This window comes from Canis lupus, chromosome 7 (assembly GCF_003254725.2).
Source record: "Canis lupus dingo isolate Sandy chromosome 7, ASM325472v2, whole genome shotgun sequence".
NCBI lineage: Eukaryota > Metazoa > Chordata > Mammalia > Carnivora > Canidae > Canis > Canis lupus.
In genome coordinates, this window is record NC_064249.1 from 23,162,379 (window position 1) to 23,185,003 (window position 22,625).

General features: G+C 35.0%; 1 protein-coding gene across 9 annotated transcripts in view; it reads left to right on the forward strand.

Moving 5' to 3' along the window:
- COP1 (COP1 E3 ubiquitin ligase) overlaps positions 1 to 22,625 on the forward strand; it is a 243,680-nt gene that overhangs the window by 128,293 nt on the left and 92,762 nt on the right. For all 9 annotated transcript variants that reach the window (XM_025430223.3, XM_025430218.3, XM_025430220.3 and 6 more), the window contains 3 exons: positions 5,470 to 5,613; positions 7,848 to 7,956; positions 8,365 to 8,446. In XM_025430223.3, coding sequence (XP_025286008.3) covers positions 5,470 to 5,613; positions 7,848 to 7,956; positions 8,365 to 8,446 — 335 coding nt within the window. The remainder of the gene's footprint in view (positions 1 to 5,469; positions 5,614 to 7,847; positions 7,957 to 8,364; positions 8,447 to 22,625) is intronic.

The following is a 22,625-nucleotide window of genomic DNA, read 5'->3' on the forward strand; positions in this document are numbered from 1 at the left end:
CAAGGGAAATTTGCCATGAAGATAGGCAGTGTTAGGCCTCCCTTGAATATAGTGATATTCAATTTAAAATTAAATTATTAAAATGTGTGCGATTGTTGACCTAGCACTAGGTTTACTTAATGATGCTTTTATATATGTGAAAGAAGAACACATGTAGAAGGATATTTTAGTGCATCATTTAACAGTGAAAGACTAGAAAGTAAATGTTCCTCAGTAGTAAACTGATTAATTTATGATATATCCATATGTTTGAATTCTGTACAACCAGTGGGAAAAAATGAGGTAGCCTTAATATGTACTAACATGAAATGATTGTCAGGATACTTTGGGGGACAAGATATAAATCAATATGTATGATTTCATCCCATGTATTAAATAAAAGAATATGAATACATAGATGCTTGTTTATGCACAGGGTAATGATAGTTAGATATATAAGCTGATATTATTGGTTGCCTCCAGGGAGGGCAGTTGGGTGCTTCATTGGCAAGATTGGGAGGAAGACGTGCTTTTCTCTGTGTACTTTTTGAACCATTGCCTATATCCATATTTTTTTTAGAAAAAGTTTTAAGAAAAGATTCAGGCCAGGTTGTGGTGGATCTTCAGTATAGTTGGGAGTATGGATTCTACATCCTGGTAAATGAGCAGAATTATGTGAACAGAGCTGTGTTTTTGAAAATTTACCTTTTTATCAGCCCTTCGTGAATTAGAAAAGAGGAAAGTCAGGGGTAACAGATTTGGTAAAGAAGCTGTTGCAATAGCCCTGGTCATTGTTAATGCATGCCTAATTCATATTTCTGTAAATTTCTCAAATGTCATGTTTTGTTTTGTTTTTTAACATCCTGTTTTGCATCAGTTAGGTCAGCAATTGGCAGATAACAGGCATGCCGGATATTCGATGACTGAGCATATTCATGCATCATCCACTTTCTTCCAGTAGGCTTCAGTAATTACTGAGTCTTGAATTTTTGTAGTGTCTTCCATCCCTATCATTTGGCATCTGCTTATAATGTATTATAATCTTTCCCAGTAATTATAAACACTGTGGGGTTACCTTACTCTTTTATCTGCCTATGTTTAACTTGTTGCACAGAATGAATTATTATTACTATCTATCTATAATGTATGTATAATTATTGTTTTTAGTATTGCTTATTTTGCCTTTGTATAGTCCTTTTGTTCTTATTAAAGTGGGAGTGGTTATTTTTAAGATTTATTTATTTATTTATTTGAGGGGAAGAGGGGGATAAAACCCTCAAGTAGACTCCCCGCTGAGCACAGAGCCTGACTTGGGGCTAGATCCCAAGATCCAGAGATCATGACCTGACCTGAAATCAAGAGTCAAATGCTTAACTGACTTGAGACACCCAGTCTCCCCAAAATGGGAGTTTTGCATAGTGATTGAGAACATAGACTCTGGAGCCAGATTGCTTGAATTTGAATTATTTAGTGAAGTTTGGGCATATTATTTAACATCAATATAACTTAATTTCCTTTAAAAAAACCTTAATTTCCTTATTTATACAGTAGAGATTTGAAGATTAAATATAGTTTTATGTAGGTGCTTAATAGAGTGATTTATACATAGTTTTGTATGTTATGGAAGGTTTAGCTATTATTGATTGATTTTGGAGAAAGTCAGTTGAATAACATCAATTCTTATTTACTTTACCTACGTTTGTATTCTTTAAAGATCTGCCTATTTCTTTTTATTAAAATGACCAATTTCTTTGTTTCCTGGAAATCATAGCAGCTTGTCTCTTGAGTCACGCTTTCTTGGTGATAAATTAGACATCTATGTATAAATTAGACGTCTAACAACTGTGTTTCCTTACATTTCCTTTAGATAAGCAGGATTCTAGTGTTAAGGGATATTAATCCACTCTGTTAATACTTGTTTTGTTATTGCAAAACCAGTGTGACAGTGGGAGCACGATTCTGTTGGGATATTGCCATCTTTGCATTGTTTCATGCCACATTGTGCTAGAGGGATGAGTTAATCAGCTGTCCTGTGTGGTCTGTTGCCTTGATGCTTAATCACTTGACTGATGGCCCTTTACAAAAGGACAGTAGCCAGTTTCCTACAGCTGAATTAGCCTTTTATAACTGTTTAAATAAATCACTTTTTAAAAACAGTTGAAACATTCCTAGTGTGAAAGAAAAAAGCGGTTTATTTCTATGTTTAAAATAAGTCCCCATTAATACTATTTTTCTTTTTTTATTTTTATTTTTTTAATTTTTATTTATTTATGATAGTCACAGAGAGAGAGAGGAGAGAGAGAGAGGCAGAGACACAGGCAGAGGGAGAAGCAGGCTCCATGCACCGGGAGCCCGATGTGGGATTCGATCCCGGGTCTCCAGGATCGCGCCCTGGGCCAATGGCAGGCGCCAAACTGCTGCGCCACCCAGGGATCCCCAATACTATTTTTCAAAGCAAATCTGTATTTTGAAATTTTAAAAATTTCTGTGAACTGAGTTTATCATTGCAATAAGCTTTCATAAACTACTTCCTTTAAGAATTGCTAGTGATAGTAGATAGCAGAAAGGAATTTGGTATAACAAGTAAAACTTACTACAAATTTTTTGAATTTAATTGCACAAGCAGATATGTTTCAATTTGTTTATATTTTTTATTTTGCTTTTGTTTCAGCTTAACTAGTCACTGTTGAATTATTTTTGTTTGTGTTAATCAGATTTTGTAATTAAAGCAACTGAAATATTGTGTTGTAAAATAAGAGGCCATGCCATCCATTTTGGAGTAGCTCTGAAAGGCTGGCTGTACCTAAAAACTATACTGTTCATTTGAGTTTTTCCATGATATATTTTTATTTTTATTTTTTAATTTTTTAGTATTTTTTTTTGGTGATATGTTTTTAGAATCTAATTTTGTTTATGTTTATGATCAAATATGATTAAATGTGTCAAAAATTGGGAACCAATGATTCCGTGTTTGGAAATACTGAAATCCTGAGTCTTAGTGATGTGTGGAAGTACTTAGATTTTTTTAAAAGACAACTCTTTGTCTCTCTTTTTACCAGAATTTACTGGAAATATTATTCTTTATACTTTCCGGTCAGTATTTTAATTAGAATTTTATTGTTTTAAAATTATACAAAACGTAAATATCCCAGATTATTAGAAAAGGATACCGTACAGATCCTTGATACAATATTTAAGAGCAAAACATGACAGAACATAGGACTATAATAACAATTCAAAACAAAAAGTTAATTTTTAAAACAGATTTATTTAAAGCGAGAGAGCATGAGTCGGAGGGGCAGAGGGAGAAGGAGAAGAGAGAGAATCTCAGGCATACCCCCACTGAGCACAGAGCCCAAGGCAGGGCTTGATCTCAAGACCCTGAGGTCACAACCAAGAATCAGATGCTTTATTTAGCCAACTGTGTACCCAGGCACCCCTAAAAAGTTAAGTTTTAGTATAAGAGTTAAGAATGAGCTAGCTAATGCAGGTGAGTAATAACCTTTGTTGAAAAAAGAGAGCTATCTTGAATAACAGGGTAGCAACAGAAGAAATAGTAAACTTATTGACTTGCTTATTTATATCCTCAAATCAATTCTTTTGACAACTAGCATTTTTATTTATATGGTAATTTTCTCCCTGCATTGTCTTAGGCTGTTATTTTAATAAGCTAGTGTTTAAACTTTTTTCTTAAAACATGATAGTTTGAAAATGACCTATTAACTTTTACTTGCACAACACTATAATGCTGATTTATTAGCCATATATGTTTGTATGTGGAGTAAAAGTATCTAGATTGAAGTTTCAGCCATACCCAAACTTTCTCAGTAAAGGATAGGATTTCAGTTCTGAGAACTCTTCTTTGCCAGACACAGTAATATTTCTCCTTCCGTGGCATTACACTATGGGTATAAATTGAATCAGGATAGATAAGTAGTTGCCATCAATATAACTGTGCTACATTAGAATCCATAGGGCAGATAACAGCTGAACCAGCAGTTCAGTTATGGTTGTTGTAAAGAGAAATTCATTGCTTTGCCATGTAGTTCTATTTTATTGGAGGGAATATTTGCTGATTTGTGCTATAGCCCATAACATTTAATGAAATTGTTATAACATTAAGAAAGGATTTAAAGCTATAAGAAAAGTGCACATCTCAATGTGTTTTTATACAAAATATTCATATTATGTACCTTTTATTCATCATCATCATTAGCTTGGTAAGCTTTTAACTAAATTATTAACTAATCATTAACTGTTCTGCAAAAGGATATCACAAGTAACCCAGAAAGAAAAGTGTAGGTATTTATACACATTGAGTGAATGCTTGATATATGCAGAGTACTACCATATCATCCTAGCCACTTAAAGGCTTACTAACTTTAGGCAAATTGCTTCACCTCTAATTCTCAGTTTTCTTGTGTGTAAAATGTAGATAAAGGTAATACCTGTCTCGTAGGGCTATTATGAGAATTAAATAAATTAATACCAGTGGTTATGCTTAGTGGTCAGTGAATGTTAGCTGTTACTATTGTGTAATTAATTATAGATCAGTGAGAATTCTTATCTAGCCTTACAGCTAAGCTTCTAGAACAGATTCTTAACTTCTTGAGAAATACGTGATAATTCATTTCACTCTTATTTCCATTAGGTTACTTATATTTCTTGCTGGTTATATAACAACTTTGTTGAGACTCCAAGTTAAGTTCAATAAAGGTGAATAAGGTGTGCTTTGCTTTGAAGTATCTTATTTTGGAACTTGTGTAAAAAGTCAGTAAGAGAAGGATGAATTCCCCAAGTAACCCTAAAAAAGGAGATTTTTAGTTTTTCCCTTTTTTGTGGTGTAAGAAACTATTGGGAGTTACATAAGTTAGATCATCTTTGGGAGGTGAGAAATGAGTTTGGGAAAACATAGTGATAAGTTAATGATTCCATTTTTGTGTATATTTCATACCTTTGTCATCATCTTTTCTTTAATTGCTTCAGTAATTCAGTTTGTGTACTAATTTATTAAAATAACATTGCATACTGGGAAGTTCTGTCATCCTCACAAAATGGTAGCAGGGAAATAGATTTATGAAGAGATTATTTGGTAATTCTCTTCTAACATATTTTTTAATATACCAAACCTTTTCATCTTTCCTTGCTACTTTTATAATTCAACTTGTTAATCTTTATAGTTGGGTAGGTTTTAATATGGTTTACTAAAGATGAATTGAAAAACATGTGATGTTTCTAGGAACTGGGGGGTAGCTATAAGAATTGTGTAGCTATGCACAGTTCTCTACCACTTGTAATGTGGTATGTCTTGATCATGACTTTATCTGAACATAAAGTCTAGTACAATTTGGGGGCATTTCAAGTCAATCTCTTATTCTTATAGACATTTTGACTTTAGAAATAGAAAAAAAAACCCTGAAATGTTGTCATTGTAATGTCACAGGGATAGGGAAATAGTCTTACTAACTAAATACACATTTTCTTCCATAGTATTGAATTTGACCGAGATTGTGACTATTTTGCAATTGCTGGGGTTACAAAGAAGATTAAAGTCTATGAATATGGCACAGTCATTCAGGATGCGGTGGATATTCATTACCCTGAAAATGAAATGACCTGCAATTCCAAAATCAGGTACTTAGGTTATTTTTTTTAGACATAATGTGTGTATAAAATATTTAATATCTATAGTTAGTATGAGTTTGTTATTTTACCTTTCTGTGAGATTCCTTACTCATTCATAGTGAACAGTAATTGTATACAGAGAATACTTCAGAATCTATCTTACAGATTATGGTTGCTTTTTCCCTGTGGGGGTTAGTAGTCATTGTTTTTCTCTTTGACAAATGAAAGTCCTCTTTGCTTCACTTAAATAAAATTATGTGTTGTAAATGATCATCCAGGGGGTGTTGAATAAGGGATTACTTTAGCCTATGTATACTGTCTGAAAGTCAGGAATTTTTCCCCTAGCATGTCATATCTTCACATATTATAATTGTTTATAGTTTTAAGAATTGTTTTAAGAAAAAAAAGAATTGTTTTTATAAGAACATTTTGCTGCTTTTCATTGAGGGCCTAATATTTAACTTTCATAGGTTAGGGTTAGAGCTCATAATGAATGCTTTTCAAATCTAGAGTACTGTTAAAAGTGCAGGAACTAGAAATTACTTTAGATCTGCCAATCCCAAAATCTCAGGGGAATTTTATAATCTACATTTTTAAAAACAAGTTTCCTAAGCTATTCTCATGGGTGCTGGCTTAAATTGGAATGATGCATGGAAATCATTTAATAATTTATTTATATCTGTGAACATTTTCCAACTGTCCTTGTATCTTTTTTTAACTGAATTAACATACATATATGTGTGTAGTCATTTTAATAATGTTAATAATTTAGCAAGTATTACAGTATTTATATAATGTATTTGTTATAGCTTTCCTTTTTCTTTCCTAATTAATTCATAACAATGGTAGGCTGATAATTTGTGAGGCTGCTCATTCATCAGTGGTGCTCACAACTGAGAATCTGTTATAGTTTATCCTAAGTGGAAAGAAAACAGCACGAGTAAGACATAACTTTATTGAATTCCTATGTGACAGACATTATCTTTATCTTAAGTAGACCTATTAGATACTGTTATTGCCCAATCTTAGACACGAGGAAGCTGAAGCACAGAAAGGTTAATTAACTTGATTGAAATCACACAGCTAGTCTCTGGAGGAGCCAGGATTCAAACAGTTTGATTGCAGAGTCTCTGCTTTTAACCATTATGAAACAGAGGGCATAGTAGCAATCCTTATTTTATAGGATTACACTTTTTTTTTAAGGAGAATGAGCAGGGAAGGACAGAGGGAGAGAGAATCTCAAGCAGGTTCCACATCCAGCACAGAGCCCAACGTGAGGCTTAATTTCATACCCTGAGATTATGACCTGAAGTCAAAAGTCATCTAGGTTAATTGCTTTCTAAGTGGCTTCTTCCTTAATATACCTAAGCTTTACTATATATACATGATTCACATATGTGTCTCACCAAAAGCATACATTTTTAGATGTTGTATTCTCAGTTTTGGAGCACTTAATAGCTGAAACCATAAATGGTAAAAGCTTAATTCTGACTCTTAAAATCAATCCTAAGGTTATAGTAGATGAGATTTTTTTTTAGATGAGATTTTTTTAATGTAAACACAGAAACCCAATTCAGATTAGCTTGCTTGCTTGCTTGCTTGCTTGCTTGTTTATTTATTTATTTATTTATTTATTTATTTATTTATTTTAAAAAAAGATCTTATTTATTCCTGAGAGACACACAGACTGAGGCCGAGACGTAGAGGGAGAAGCAAGCGCCCTGCAGGGAACCCAATGCGGGACTCAGTCCCAGGACCCGAGGATCATACCCTGAGGTGAAGGGAGATGCTCAACCACTGAGCCACCCAGGTGCCCCCCAGTTCAGATTAGTTTATTAACTTATACGTTTTGGCACAACTTGATCCAGGGGCCTACACAATTTGAATACGTCTCTGTCATTGTGCTATGGCATGCTTTGTGTCCCATTAGCCTCTGTTTACACTCATAGACATGCTTTCATTTCTGACATTTGGCCAGTGGTGGCTTTAGGCTTATGTGCATCTTTTGGTTAGTGATCAGAGTGAGTAGTGGTGTAAGGGTCATTATTAGGTAGTTCAGTAGAAAAACTTAGGAGTTAATTGATATATTTCTTCCCAGCTGTGTTGTGGGCAGATTAATGATTATGAAGCCATGTTGACCATTTCTTAAGGGTTCTAATCTTTCTGCACACATCAAAATTCTTTGTATTCATTGTTACTTATTTCTACATAAAGTAAAGCTTAACTCTCTTTCTTTCTTTCAGCTGTATCAGTTGGAGTAGTTACCATAAGAATCTGTTAGCCAGCAGTGATTATGAAGGCACTGTCATCCTATGGGATGGATTCACAGGACAGAGGTCAAAGGTCTATCAGGTAAATAGGATATTATTTTTTTTTAAGGTTCACATTTTTACTTAATTGTAATTACAAATGTAGCCACTATTTAGCAATTTTATACCTATGTATAGCAAATAATGCTTTTAATTACAAATTTAAAGTCACTATTTAGCATTTTTTATACCTATGTAATAGCAGATAATGCTTTTCTAAAACATTTCTTCAGACTTGTTTTGCATTTGAAGAATGTGTCAAATGCATTTCCAAAAGCAATAAAATATGTATATATAAAAAGCTTGGAAATTACTTTGCATCTCATTTGTTTTTGTAGCCTGTTCTTTCTCTCTCCCACCAGAGCAATAAATTGGTATCAAGCTTTTTGCTTAATTTCTTATAAGATCTATGTCTGTCTGATACTACTTTTTGTCTTCCTTCTATGTCTAGGAACATGAGAAAAGGTGTTGGAGTGTTGACTTTAACTTAATGGATCCTAAACTCTTGGCATCGGGTTCTGATGATGCAAAAGGTACTATTTGAATCTCTTCTACTTTCTCTAATTCCTTACTCCCAACTTAATTCCTTTTAGTGGCAGAGGTGCAGATATTTATTAGAAATCATAGCAATCCTTTGTGATTATCATTCTAAAAATAATCTAAGCACCACAATCTATCTCTTTTGGAGTGAAAGAAAAATGTATATACTACATCTTCATTATAATAATTTTCTCTGGATTCATGTCATATGGTGATATTTTTATAACCAATTCCTTTATATATACCATCAAGTAAACTTTTTTTCTGAAATATTTAGACAGATATCTCTTTTCTAAAAAAATTTTTATTATTTATTCATGAGAGACACAGTGAGACAAGCAGAGACATAGGCAGAGGGAGAAGCAGGCTTCCCCGCAGGGAGTCTAGTGCAGAGGACTAGATCCCATGACCCCAGGACTCCAGGATCATGACCTGAGCCAAAGGCAGATGCTCAACCACTGAGCCACCCAGGTGTCCCCAATACATCTCTGTGTATCCATCATTACTATTCATTTTTTTTCAGTTATCCTTAATGGTTTTTTGGCCTGGTTATGCTCACCATTAGATTTATAAAGCCCTGTTAACAGATTTCTTTTACCTTATAGTTAATGGTTTTAATTTTTTGCCATTCTTTTTTTTTTTTTTTTTAAAGATTTTATTTATTCATTCATGAGAGACACAGAGAAGCAGAGATAGAGGCAGAGGGAGAAGCAGGCTCTATGCAAGGAGCCCGATGTGGGACTTGATCCCTGGACTCCAGGATCACGCCCTGAAGCCAAAGGCAGACGCTAAACCACTGAGCCACCCAGGTGTCCCTGCCATTTTTTTCTACATGTAACCTCCAGACTAGTGGTTAGATAGGCAGAGATAGCTCTAGTGTTGAAAAGTTTATTTTGTAATGGTAGTGCATGCCCTAGTCTGTAAAAGAGACAGGAACATGACAGGACTTTACGCCAAACAAAAAGTAGCAAGTTGTTTACCCATAGTATGTATAGATTGGAATACGTTTCTTCTTGGTTGTTTTAGGAAATTATCCTTGAATTTATAAATTATTTAGAGTATCATATGATAGTTGATATTTGTATGTTTGAATACAAAGTTTTACTAATTAATGTTAAATGTTCTTTTTCATAATATATGTGGGATAGCTTTTATTGAGTTGAATACTCATATTTTTGTACTGAAGATTAATATTTATTCAAAAGTGGTGACTGGTCAGTCTTTCTCTGAAAAATAGAAGCCATTTGAAACAATTTAGGTAGGAAGGGATTTTTAAAGTTATTTATTCATGTTAAATTGAATTAGAATATGCATAGCATAAAATGAACCATTCATTTAACCATTTTGCCAACGCTTTGCAGTCACCTTTCTACTTTCTGCTTCTATGAAATTTACAACTCCTATCTACCTCATATGAGTGGAATCGTGTAGTATTTGTCTGTTTGTATCTGGCTTATTTCACTTAGCATAAAGTCACAAGGTTCATCCATGTTGTAGCATGTGTCAGAATTTCTTTTACAAGGCTGAATTATAATCTATTTTATGAGTGTATCACATTTTGTTTATCCATTCATTCATCAAAGGACAGACCTTTGGGTTATGTTTTGAGCTCTTGTGAATAATGCTGCTCTGAACATGAGTGATAAGATATATTTTTATGTCCTGGTTTTAGTTCTTCTGGGAATAGACTCAGAAATGGAATTGCTGGATCATATGTTACTTACATGTTTAAATTTTTGAGGAACCATCATTCATTCTCTTTTCCATAGCGACTGTACATTTTACATTTCCACCAGTGCCTAACTATTTCAGTTTCTCTGTATCTTCACCACCACATCTTCCTTCCTTCCTTCCTTCCTTCCTTCCTTCCTTCCTTCCTTCCTTCCTTCCTTCCTTCCTTCCTTCCTTAATACTAATGACTTTAATGATATGATGTGATATTTTATTGTGGTTTCTCTTTGAATTTTCCTAATGATAGTGATGTTGAGTGTCTTTTCATGTGCTTATTGGTTATTTATCTTCTTTGGAGAAATGTTTATTTAAGTCCTATGCCCATTTTTTTAAAGGTTTTTTGTTTGTTTGTTTGCTGCTGTTATTGAATTTTAGGATTCTCTGGATAGTCTCTGGATATTAATCCCTTATCAGATATGTGATTTATTGATAGTGTGCTTTGATGCACAAAGTGTTTTCATATTGATGAGGTCCAAATTGTCTAATTTTATTTTGTTGCCTGTGTCTTTGGTGTCCTGTACAAATCCAATGTTATGAAGACTTCACTCTTTGTTTTCTTCCAAGAGTTAGTTACATAGTTTGATTTTTTTTAAAGGATTTATGTACTTAATTTAGAGAGATACTGTGCAAGTAGTGGGAGGAGCAGAGGGAGAGGGCACAAGCAGACTCTCCGCTGAGAACAGAGTCCGATGCAGGGCTAGATTAGATCCCCGACCCTGAGATCATGACCCGAGTTCAAATTGAGAATTGGATGCTTAACTGACTGAGCCCCTCAAGGCCCCCAAGAGTTTTATAGTTTGAGCTCTCACATGTCTTTGATCTGTTTTAACTTTTGTATATAGTGTAAAGTAAGATTCTGACTTTGACTTCTTTCTTTTACATGTGGATATCCATTTTTCTTGGTACCACTTTTTAAAAACATTGTCCTTTCCTCATTGAAAGGTCTTGAGCCCTTTTCAAAAATGATTTGATTGTATCTTCGAGGGTTTATTTCTAGTCTTTTCTCTTGGTTGATCTGTGTCTTTACGCCACTATTGCATTGTTTTGTAGCTTTGTTTTGAAATCAGGAAATGTGAGTCCTCCATATTTTTTCTTCTTTTTCAAGATTGTTTTGGCTATTTAGGGTCTACTAAGAACCCATATGAATTTTAGGGTGGATTTTATTTTATCACTTGTTTTCTTCTGCTTACTTTGTGTTTGATTTGCTCTTCTTCTAGTTTCCTAAATTAAAAGCTTGGATTATTGATTGTAGATCTTTGCTCTTTGGTAATATAATATATGCATTTAATGTTATAAATGTTCCTTTAAGTGTTGCACTCCATAAGTTTTGTTAAGTTTTATTTTACTTTTTATTTATTTCAAAGTATTAAAAATTGTTTTGAGATTTCTTACTTGACTTATGTATTACTTAGAAGTGTGTTGTTTAATCCCTAGGCATTTTGGAATTTTCTGTCTTTCTGATATTGAGTTCTAGTGTAATTCCATTGTGGCCTAAGAGATACATTTTAAAAAATCTGCTACTTTTAATTTGTTAAGATGTGTCTATAGCCCAGAATGTCCTCTGTCTTGGTGTATATCTTCATGAGTTTGAGAAGAATGTATATTCTAGTTAGATAAAGTAGTCTGTATATCATTTATATTCATTTGATTGATGGTGTTTTGAGTTCAACTATGTCCTTACTAGTTTCTGCCTCCTTCTGGTTCCGTCTGTTTTTTGATGGAGGGGTATATATTTTTTATATTCTATCTACATTGACCTATGTTTTTCTTCCTTTTCTATAACCCATTGTCTTCATTTGTAGCTTTACAGTAATTCTTGATATCTAGTAGTATGAGTCTTCTATGTTCTTGAAAATAATTTTAGCTTTTTACTTCCTCTACCCTTCCATGTACATTCTAGAATCAAGTTGCCAGTTCCTATGGAGAATCCTGCTGAGATTTTGATTAAGATAATATTGTATCTGTAGATCATTTTGGGGAAAAATTGATGCCTTAATATATTGAGATTTCTATTTCATGAACATTTTTTTTTAAGATTTTATTTATTTATTTCACAGAGAAAGAGAACACAAGCAGGGGTTGCTGCAGAGGGAGAGGGAGAGGGAGAAGCAGGCTTCTCACTGAGCTGGGAGCTTGATGCAGGGTGTGATTCCAGGACCTTGGAATCATGACCTAAGCAAAAGTCAGATGCTTAAATGAGCCACCCAGGTGCCCCTTCATGAACATGGTTTATCTCTACCAAATTCAGGACTAAAAAAAATTTTTTTTAATATTTTATAGTTTTCAGCATACAGATCCTGCATATTATTTATTTATTTATTTATATTTTTTATTTATTTGAAGATTTTTATTTAATCATGAGACACACAGAGAGAGAAAGAGAGAGGCATAGGTAGAGGCAGAGGCAGAGGGAGAAGCAGGCTCCATGTAGGGAGCCCAATGTGGGACTTGATCTTGGGCCTCCAGGATCATGCCCTGGGCTGAAGGCAGCTCTAAACCACTGAACTACCCGGGCTGCCCCAGATCCTGCATATTATTAAAACTAAATAGTTTATGGTGCTGAAAATAATGTTTAGGGTCACCCAGGTGGCTCAGTTGGTAAGGTGTCTGCCTTTAGCTCAGTTCATGATCCTGGGGTCCTGGGTCCTGGGATTGAGCCCCGCATCAGGGTCCCTGCTTAGTGGGGAATCTGCTTCTTCTTCTACTACTCCTTCTGCTAATGTTCTCTCTCTGAAGTAAATAAATTCTAAAAAAAAAAAAAAAAGAAAGAAAAAGAAAATTATGTTTAAAATACGTTGGTTTTCATTCATTTTTTTACTAGTTTATGGAAAAACTATTGTTTAAAGATTTACTTATTTGAGAGAGAGTGGGGAGGAGGGGCAGAGGGGGATGGAGAGAGAGAATTCCAAGCTGACTCTCTACAGAGCATAAAGCCCAGCACAGTGCTGTATCTCACAAGCCTGAGATTATGAATTGAGCTAAAGTCAAGAGTTGGATGCCTAACCAACTGAGCCACCCAGGAACCCCTAAAATATTTGATTTTTAAATATAAATTGTTTCAACAAACTCTTTACTTTTAGTAGATTATGTTTGGAGCTTACTTGGGTCAGTCATGTCAGCAAACAGAGCTGTAGAAGCCACTTTTAGGCTTGAGCAGTGGAACCTGAGTAAGGTAAAAGGGCCCACAGTGACCACCAGGCTGATGCAGACAGACTCATTAGGTGACCCACCTCAAAATAGCCAGAGACCTTAGCTGACCAGTGGGCAACTTACAACCAGGGACAATCACCAAAGAGGAAAATTCCATGTGTTCCCGTACGTCTTCACTTACACCTTATTATAGACCCCACTACTGCCTTATGGCAGACAGTCTCTCTTTTGCTGTCTTGCCCACTGCTTCCTTGCAGTGTATTTAATAAATTTTTATCTCTTTTGTTTTGCTTTGGGTGAATTCTTTCTTACTGTACTGCTGTCCTCCACCCAATCAGGTTGCCCCACAATAGCATGGAAACAAAAAAGTAATTTGATTTGTTTTATGGCCCACAATATGGTCTGCCTTGGTAAATATTCCCAGTGTGTTGTAAAGAATCTGTATTCTCCAGTGGAGTGTCAATTAGATCAAGCTTATTGATGGTATATTTTTGGTTTTCTATATCTTTGCTGTTTTTGTTGTCTTGTCTCTTTGTTCTATTGATTATGAAACAGAAGTGTTGAAATCTGATTTTATTTCTCCTTTCAGTCGGGGGATGTTTTGCCTCCTTTTGTGTGTGTGTTTTGGTTTTTTGAAGTTATATTGTTAGGGTCTCAATCATTTAGAATTGTTGTAATTTCTTTTTTTTTTTAATTGTAATTTCTGTCGTTCTTTTAGTTCACTGGCTCCTTTATTTCCATTTTGATATTGATTCAGTCCAGTGAATCTTTTATGTAATTTACTGTATTTTTTTCTAAAAGTTTCATTTCTTATTTTATAGTTCATATATTTCTACGGAGTATTTTTATCTCTTCATTTTATTTTATTTTATTTTTTAAAATTTATTTATGATAGTCACACAGAGAGAGAGAGAGAGAGGCAGAGACACAGACAGAGGGAGAAGCAGGCTCCATGCACCAGGAGCCTGACGTGGGATTCAATCCCGGGTCTCCAGGATCGCATCCTGGGCCCAAGGCAGGCGCCAAACTGCTGCGCCACCCAGGAATCCCATGGAGCAGTTATAATAGTTGCTTTAAAATCTGTTTCATAATCCCAACATCAGATTTTAGGATTGGTTTTTGTTGATAGTATCTTCATTTGAAAATTTTCTTGGCTTTCTGTATGTTCTGTAATTGGTGAGTTGTAACTTAGGCATTTTGAATATTTTGTAAGACTCTGGGTCCTGTTCAAATTTTCTGGAGAATGTTTTTTTTTTATATTCTTTTGTACGCAGGTTATCAGCAGGTTAGATGGTGACTCTATGTCCTGTCTTGCTTTCTGTAGTAGTGGGAATGATAGTTCCATTGCCAGTGTGGTTTTCAAAGCCTTTGCTGTGCTGCATTGTTTGTCTCATACATATGCCAGTCAGGAGTTAATCTGTGGAAATTGAGTCGTCTTTTCAATTGTAATTTAATGCACAAAGCCTTTGTGTTGCTCCTGTGTGTCCATTATACACATACAGAGCTTATATATGACTACAAGAGTAAGGCTTGTTCATACACAGAGTATGGGATTGCCTTCTTTTCCAGGTTTCTCCCATATTCTTTGTCTTCCTCTCCCTCTTTTTTAAATAAAGATTTTATTTATTTATTCACCAGAGACCAGAGAGATAGGTGAGGGAGAAGCCACCTCCTGTGGAGAGCCTGATTTGGAATTTAATCCCAGGACCCCAGGATCATGACCTGAGCCACCCAGGCATCTTTGTCTCCCATTTTTTTTACTGATGCTTTGTCAAGAAAGTTGGGGTTCTCTACAGATGAATTACTCCGTTTTATGACCACGGAGATGGATTTTCTGTGGGAATATTTGCTTACCTTACTGCTACAGCTCTGTGATGGAAGCCCACCCAGAGGGAGAGTTGAGAGAGAAGAATAAAACAAATGAAAAACATGACCCTCAGTCCTCTGGCTTCAGTAATGCCTTTTACCAGTCTTAGGGTCAGAAACACAGGGATTTTCCTCAGTTTTACTATTTGAGGTGCTGATTTTGGCTTGCCATAGGAGAAAAGAAATGGTCCTCTCACTTCTGTACTGATTACTTCTTTTAAGTTTTGAATGTCCTTTCCGTAATGCCTATTTTTCCTTACTTTTCAGATTCCTCAGACATTTACTTTTTGCTTTTTGTTTTTAATATTGTCTTCTAAGTAAACCCATAGTAAGAGAGATTCCTTGTAGTGTTCTTTTACTCTGTCTTGATTGGTACAAAAAGTCCCAAATGCTTTTAAGCTCATCTTAAAATATTTAGTATAATATAAATGTGTTTCACTTGATCTTAGCCAAAAGGCCCAAAAGTGATAATATAAATGTATTTATCACTCTTTGGTGATTTTTACTTATGAAGTATTGCTTATAGAATACTGCCTTTGTGATAATTTATAGTAAGAGGTTATTTTAAATTACTTTTTAAAAATTTAAATTCAATTAATTAACATGTAGTGTAGTATTAGTTTCACAGGTAGAGGTCAGTGATTGAACAGTCTTATATAATAGCCAGTGCTCATTGCATACCGTGACCTCCTTAATGTCCATCACCCAGTTCCCCCATACCCTCACGCCTGTCCCATCCAGCAACCCTCAATTTGTTTCCTGTGATTAAGAGTCTCTTGTGGTTTGTCTCCCTCTCTGATTTCATCTTTTCCTCTTTCTTCTCTTTCCCTATGATCCTGTTTTGTTTCTTAAATTCCACATATGAGTGAAATCATGTAATTTTCTTTCTCTGATTGACTTACTTTGCTTAGCATAATAGCCTCTAGTTCCATCCTTGTCATTGCAAATGCAAGTTTTCATTATTTTTGATGGCTGAGTAATATTCCAGTGTGTGTGTGTGTGTGTGTGTGTGTGTGTGTGTGTGTGTGAGAGAGAGAGAGAGAGAGAGAGAGAGAGAGAGAGAGAAAGAGAGATCGATCCTGGGGTCCTGGGATCAAGTCCTGAATCAGTCTCCCTCTTCTATGTCTCTGCCTCTCTATGTCTCTCATGAATAAATAAATAAAATCTTTTAAGAAAATTGCTTTTAATGTGTTTTACACATATATTTAGTATTTTATGTCTTATATTTTAACATTTTACATATTTTGTATTCATTAAATTTTTAATATTAATGGATATTTTTTCAGTGCATAATACTGGGTCATAAATGACAGTTTTCGTATTATCCTGTCATTTATTTATTTAATGCTGTGTATTTTATTTATTTTTTTATTTTTAATTTTTAAAAAATTTTTTATTTATTTATGATAGTCACACACACACACACACACACACACACACACACACACAGAGGCAGAGATATAGGCAGAGGGAGAAGCAGGCTCCATACACTGGGAGCCCGACATGGGATTCGATCCCAGGTCTCCAGGATCGCGCCCTGGGCCAAAGGCAGGCGCTAAACCGCTGCGCCACCCAGGGATCCCTAAGGCTGTGTATTTTAAAAATGATTTACTTTCAAGAATATATGTGCACATACATGTGTGTTAAACATGAATGTAGCAGGCTAATAGATGTAGTATTGCCATAGAGCAAGGTAATCTGGAAAGAATTTTATGACCAATTTATAAGTTCTTTGCTAAAAATATATTTCCTTTTTGAATATATAAACTAAGAGTCATTTGCAATAAATCTTGCTTTTGAATTAGAATAAGCACATTTTTAAAGATTTTTTTAAAAATCTCCAAATATGAATTTGAAGAGCATTTAGGCTTTAGAACAGCAGTAGTTATAGGTTCTTATTCTTTTTTTTTTTTAAGATTATTTATTTATTTATTTTTGAAAGAGAGCACAAGTGGTAAGAGGGGCAGAGGGAGAAGCCGACTCCCCACTGAGCAGGGAGCCTGTATAGGTTCTTATTCATTCCAAATTTTCATAGCTGCATATATTAATGTCAAAGTGATAAATATGAAATCTTTACAAGTTTAAAAGTTAATTTAGGTAACTCATATTGAATGAAATCCTGTTTTATCAAAGGGCTAAAAAACGAATTTCAACATAATAAGAAACATTAGGATAACTGTTATCTTTCCTGTAATTTGTAACTTTAGGCAATTATCTTTCCTATAAGTTATAACTTTACTAAGTGTAATATCTCCTGTGTCCAAATGAAATTAAAAGGCTTATGTTGGACAGCCTCCCAGATGGCCCCAGTGATCTCTGTCTCCTAGTATTATCATGCTTGAGTTGTTCCTTGCCTCCCCATTGCTGCAGTCTGTGTAATTGGTAAAATACTATGGAAGTAAAGGCCTGTCACTTGTGAAATTAGTTTGTGTAAAACTCTGTAGCCTCTATCTTCATTATTCTCTCTTTAGTATTTGGTTCAGTGTAGAGAAGCTAGCAATATTGTTATGAGCCCAAATGGAAGGGAACTGAATCCGCATGCCAAGAGCCAAGTTGAGTGAGCTCAGCTGAATGGTGGCCTTTGGGCCTTGAGACTCTGAGCCAAGACTACCCAGCTAAGCTGCTCAGAGATTCCTGACCCTCAGAAACTGTGACAGTAAATTTAGCAACTTTTATGTGGCAGTTTGCTATGCAACAATAGCTAACTAATATAACAAGGTCTCTTTTCTATTTGATTAATTTTAAAAGAAAAACTTGTGTTTGATAAATCAGTGTTGTCACAGTGAACATCTTTTTGCCTAATCTTTCATTTTTTATTTATTTATTTTTAACATTTTATTTATTCATGAGAGACACAGAGAGAAAGAGACATAGGAAGAGGGAAAGGCAGGCTCCATGTAGGACTCCAGGATCACGCTCTGGGCCAAAGGCAGACGCTCAACCGCTGAGCCAGCCAAGCGTCTCGAATCTTTCATTTTTTAAAATGGATTTATAAACTAGTGTGTATGTCCCTCAAATTTTCTATAGTTTTTGGTGAAACAGCACTATCCCTTTTTGCTCATTCTGTGGCATCTAGGCCATCAGAAGTGGGTCCAGGAGCACTGGATATCAAATGTACTTAACACTTGCACTAAAGACAGGCTTTTTTACTGTGTCAGACGCCTGTGCCTATTTCATTTTTCCTTTTATAATAAATTCCTTTTTAGGAAGTTTCGGTGCAGATAGACATGCAGTGGGCCCTGTCTGAGAAGTCCCGAAACCTATAAATGCTGCGTATTGTTTTTTTAAAATATTTTATTTATTCATTCATGAGAGGCAGAGAGAGAGAGAGAGAGGCAGAGAGAGAGAGAGAGAGAGAGAGAGATCGGCAGAGACACAGGCAGAGGGAGAAGCAGGCCATAGGCAGGGAGCCCGATGTGGGACTTGATCCCGGGACTTCAGGATCACGCCCTAGGCAGAAGGCAGGCGCTAAACCGCTGAGCCACCTAGGGATCCCCTAAATGCTGCATATTGTAATTAATGCTGATGTTATTAAAGATAGTCAACGTGTTCTATTTTTTGAAAAAATAATTTTGAACAAGAAACTTAGAGACTTTTTAACTCAGATTTTACAAATTAATAGATGATAAACTATCATCTGTTAGTGTTGGGTAGTTGTAGGGTAGTTGGATTTTTAAAAAGATTTTATTTATTTGAGAGAGACAGAGAGAGAAAGTGAGCAGAGTGGAAGGCAAAGGGAGAAAGAGAAGCAGTTTTCCCACTGTGCAGGGATCCCGACATGGGACTGGATACCAGGACCCCGGGATCATGACCTGAGGTGAACACAGATAATTAACTAAGTCAGCCACCCTGGAGACGCCCAAATTTAGTATTTTTAAATGGGACTTAAGATTCAGATGATACTTTAAAAAGAAAAAAAGACCTTTGCTTATTAACTTTAATCAAAGTTGTAATAAAATATATAGTTTTAAGTAAGAAGTTCATTTTCTACAGCCAGCTTGATGGTATTCAGAACAAGTTTCTTTTTTTTTTTAGCTTCTTACATTGCAACGTGGTTTTCCTAGCATTACTAGTTTGATTTTTTTTAACTGAAATTCAAAGGAGATTATATATAAACAAGTGCAATGTGTTTAAGTGCCTTAATTAACTCTTTACCTTGAGGATAGTATTTTAGTTTAAATTCACTTTTACTTTTTCTTACAATGGATAGTTTTCACATTAAATGTTGATATTACAAGTTTTTTGATGTTACTGAAATTTTTATTGTCATTCTTTGAAGAAGAAAGTAACAGGTGTATTATTATTGTTTTACATACCATCTCCTTATTTTGAGAATGATCTCATTTATATTTGTTTTAGACAGTTTCTTCCAAACTTTTCGTTGATTTCTTACACACTTTACTATTTTACCTTTTAATCCATGATGCCATTTTAGGAATATTAGGTTGATTTTAATGTTATTTCATCATACCTGTTCTAGTAGTTTCCTAGGGTTCCCATAACAGTGTTATCGTAAACTGGCTGGCTTCCACAATAGAAATTTATTTTCTCACCATTTTGTTGGAGGCTAGAAGCCTAGAATCAATGTGTTGGCAAGGCCATATGCTCCCTTTGAGGGCTCTACGGAAGAATCGTTTCTTGCTGCCTTCCTAGCTTCTGGTGATTAGTAGCAATCCTGGGCATTTCTTGACTTGTAGTTGCATCTAATTTTTGCCTTTTTCAATACGTGGCTTTCTTTTACTTTGTACCTCTTTATACAAGCCTCCCTCTTCTTATAAAGGCAGTATTCATTGGATTTAGGGTCTATCCTAATCCAATATGACTTCATTTTAACTTGACTACATCTGCAAAGACCATATTTACAAATTAGGTGGTTCTCAAATGTACCTGAGGTTAGGACTACAACATACTTTTTGGGGAGCGCAGTTTAATTTACAACACTTATTTTGCTTAATAAACAATAACTTAATAGGGTATTCTTTGTGTATTTTCCTTTTTTATACTGTATATATTTAGTATAATTTTTTAACCCTTAGTTATCATTAAAACTCAGCTAGTTATATCGAATTCTAGTCTTGTATCTTTTAAATTGAAAATTATAATTATTATGCTTATCATAATGACTTATTTTTAAAATGTTAATGATTACTCCATTGAGAAACTTACCATGAAATTAAAAAAAGACTTGTAATTTAACTGTCATTTTGTTACTTCTAGTTCATTCCTATGCTTACTCATATTTAATTGTCTTAAAATACTGGTGTATAGACCTTATTTATAAAGGTTCTTAGCGATTAGTAGTGGGGTTATGGAAATAGTAGGTGCTTCATAAATATTTGCTGTGAATTAACTTTGGCTTGCTATGTTTTGAGATAACAGTTTTATCACTCCATATTCTAATCTATAAATGCTGTATTTGACATGCAGACTTTTATTTTTTTTTTAATTTTTTAAAAAATTTATTTATGATAGTCACACAGAAAGAGAGAGAGAGAGAGAGAGAGGCAGAGACACAGGCAGAGGGAGAAGCAGGCTCCATGCACCGGGAGCCCGACGTGGGATTCGATCCTGGGTCTCCAGGATCGCGCCCTGGGCCAAAGGCAGGCACTAAACCGCTGCGCCACCCAGGGATCCCGACATGCAGACTTTTAATTACCACTAGCCATTTCATCTCAGAACTGTATTCCTTAATTGCTTGGACAGTTGTATATTGATTAAAATAGCACATGAGTCCTATTAGAAAATAATGTGAAACAAACCAAATATTGCTATTTAATACTCTTATTCTTTTATTTTAATATTGTCTTATTTTTCTCTTAGGAGTCTAATAGGTTGATTAGGTTGTAAATAACTTTTTTAATGGTTAACTTTTATTCAGCGTCCACATATTTAAAGACACTCTCTATGGAATTACACTTGTAAAAGATAAATTATCCCATTTACACAGAGAAAATCTCTGTTTCCAGGAAATACCATCTTATAGAAGTGATAGTTGGAACCATTTTTACTTTTTTTTATTTCTATTTACAGAGCAACATACTATTATTACTAAAAAGATTCTAAAATTTACTATGCCTCCATCTTTATACTGGTTTTCTTTCTTTCTTTCTTTTTTTAAAGATTTATTTATTTATTTTATGATAGACAGAGAGAGAGAGAGAGGCAGAGACACAGGAGGAGGGAGAAGCAGGCTCCATGCCTGGAGCCCGTCGCGGGACTCAATCCCGGGACTCCAAGATCATACCTTGGGCCAAAGGCAGGCGCCAAACCGCTGAGCCTCCCAGGGATCCCCCTTTATACTGGTTTTCAACGCAAATGTACATTGAAATCACCCAAAGTGCTTTCGTTTATTTTTTTTTAAGACTTTATTTATTTATTCATGAGACAGACACACAGTGAGAGAAAGGCAGAGACATAGGCAGAGGGAGAAACAGGCTCTCTGCAGGATGCCCGATGTGGGACTGGATGCCAGGAACCTGGGATCACAACCTGAGTCAAAGGCAGTCGCCCAACCACTGAGCCACTCAGGTGTCCCCACCCAAACATCTTTTAAACAAATGCCAGTACTTGAAGCCCAAGCTGGTATTCTCCAGGATGCACAGGATATTGGGGCCCACTGAAAAGAGGCATAGGAAGATTTTGTTATTTTTACTGTTAATGTTCATTATTAATTGTACTATGTAACCAGGATTGTAACCAGTATCTTAAAAGTCTGTTTTTTATGTGTATTCTATTGTCTTCAAAGATCTTTTTGATGTCTGATACAATGATTGCTTTGGTGGTACCTTACAAAAAAGCAGCTCACCTTTCTGTTTCTGCTCTCACATCTGACCTACTCTGATCAGTTTTTTGTTCCTAATCTTTACAACTCTCAGTGTATACTGTTGGAATAGACTCTCAAATTTTTAAAAAAGATTTTATTTATTTATGAGAGACATAGAGAGAAAGGCAGAGACATAGGCAGAGGGAGAAGCAGGCTCCCCTGCAGAGAGTCTGATATGGGACTCTATCCCAGGACCCCGGGATCACAATCTGAGCCTAAGGGAGATGCTCAACCATCAAACCACCCAGATGCCCCCTAAAAGTCAAATATTAAACATTTAACATTTAGATAAATAATGCTGTAACATTATTTTATACATACTTAAATCATATACCTGAGTTACTACATAAAATTTTAAAATCATGGAATTCTTAATTGAAAGATAAAACAAGAACTGCTTCCAGGTACGTTAAAAATGGTATTTCTTTCTGATATAGATAATGCATGTGAAAGTGTGTGTGTATGTGTGTGTGCATATGTGTTGGAGTGGAATGACTATATGAGTCCTCTTCTAGCCCATGACACTTGAAAAATACACACCATTTTTTTAAAAGTAGACTCCATACCCAGCACGGGGCTTGAACTCATCACCCTGAGATCAA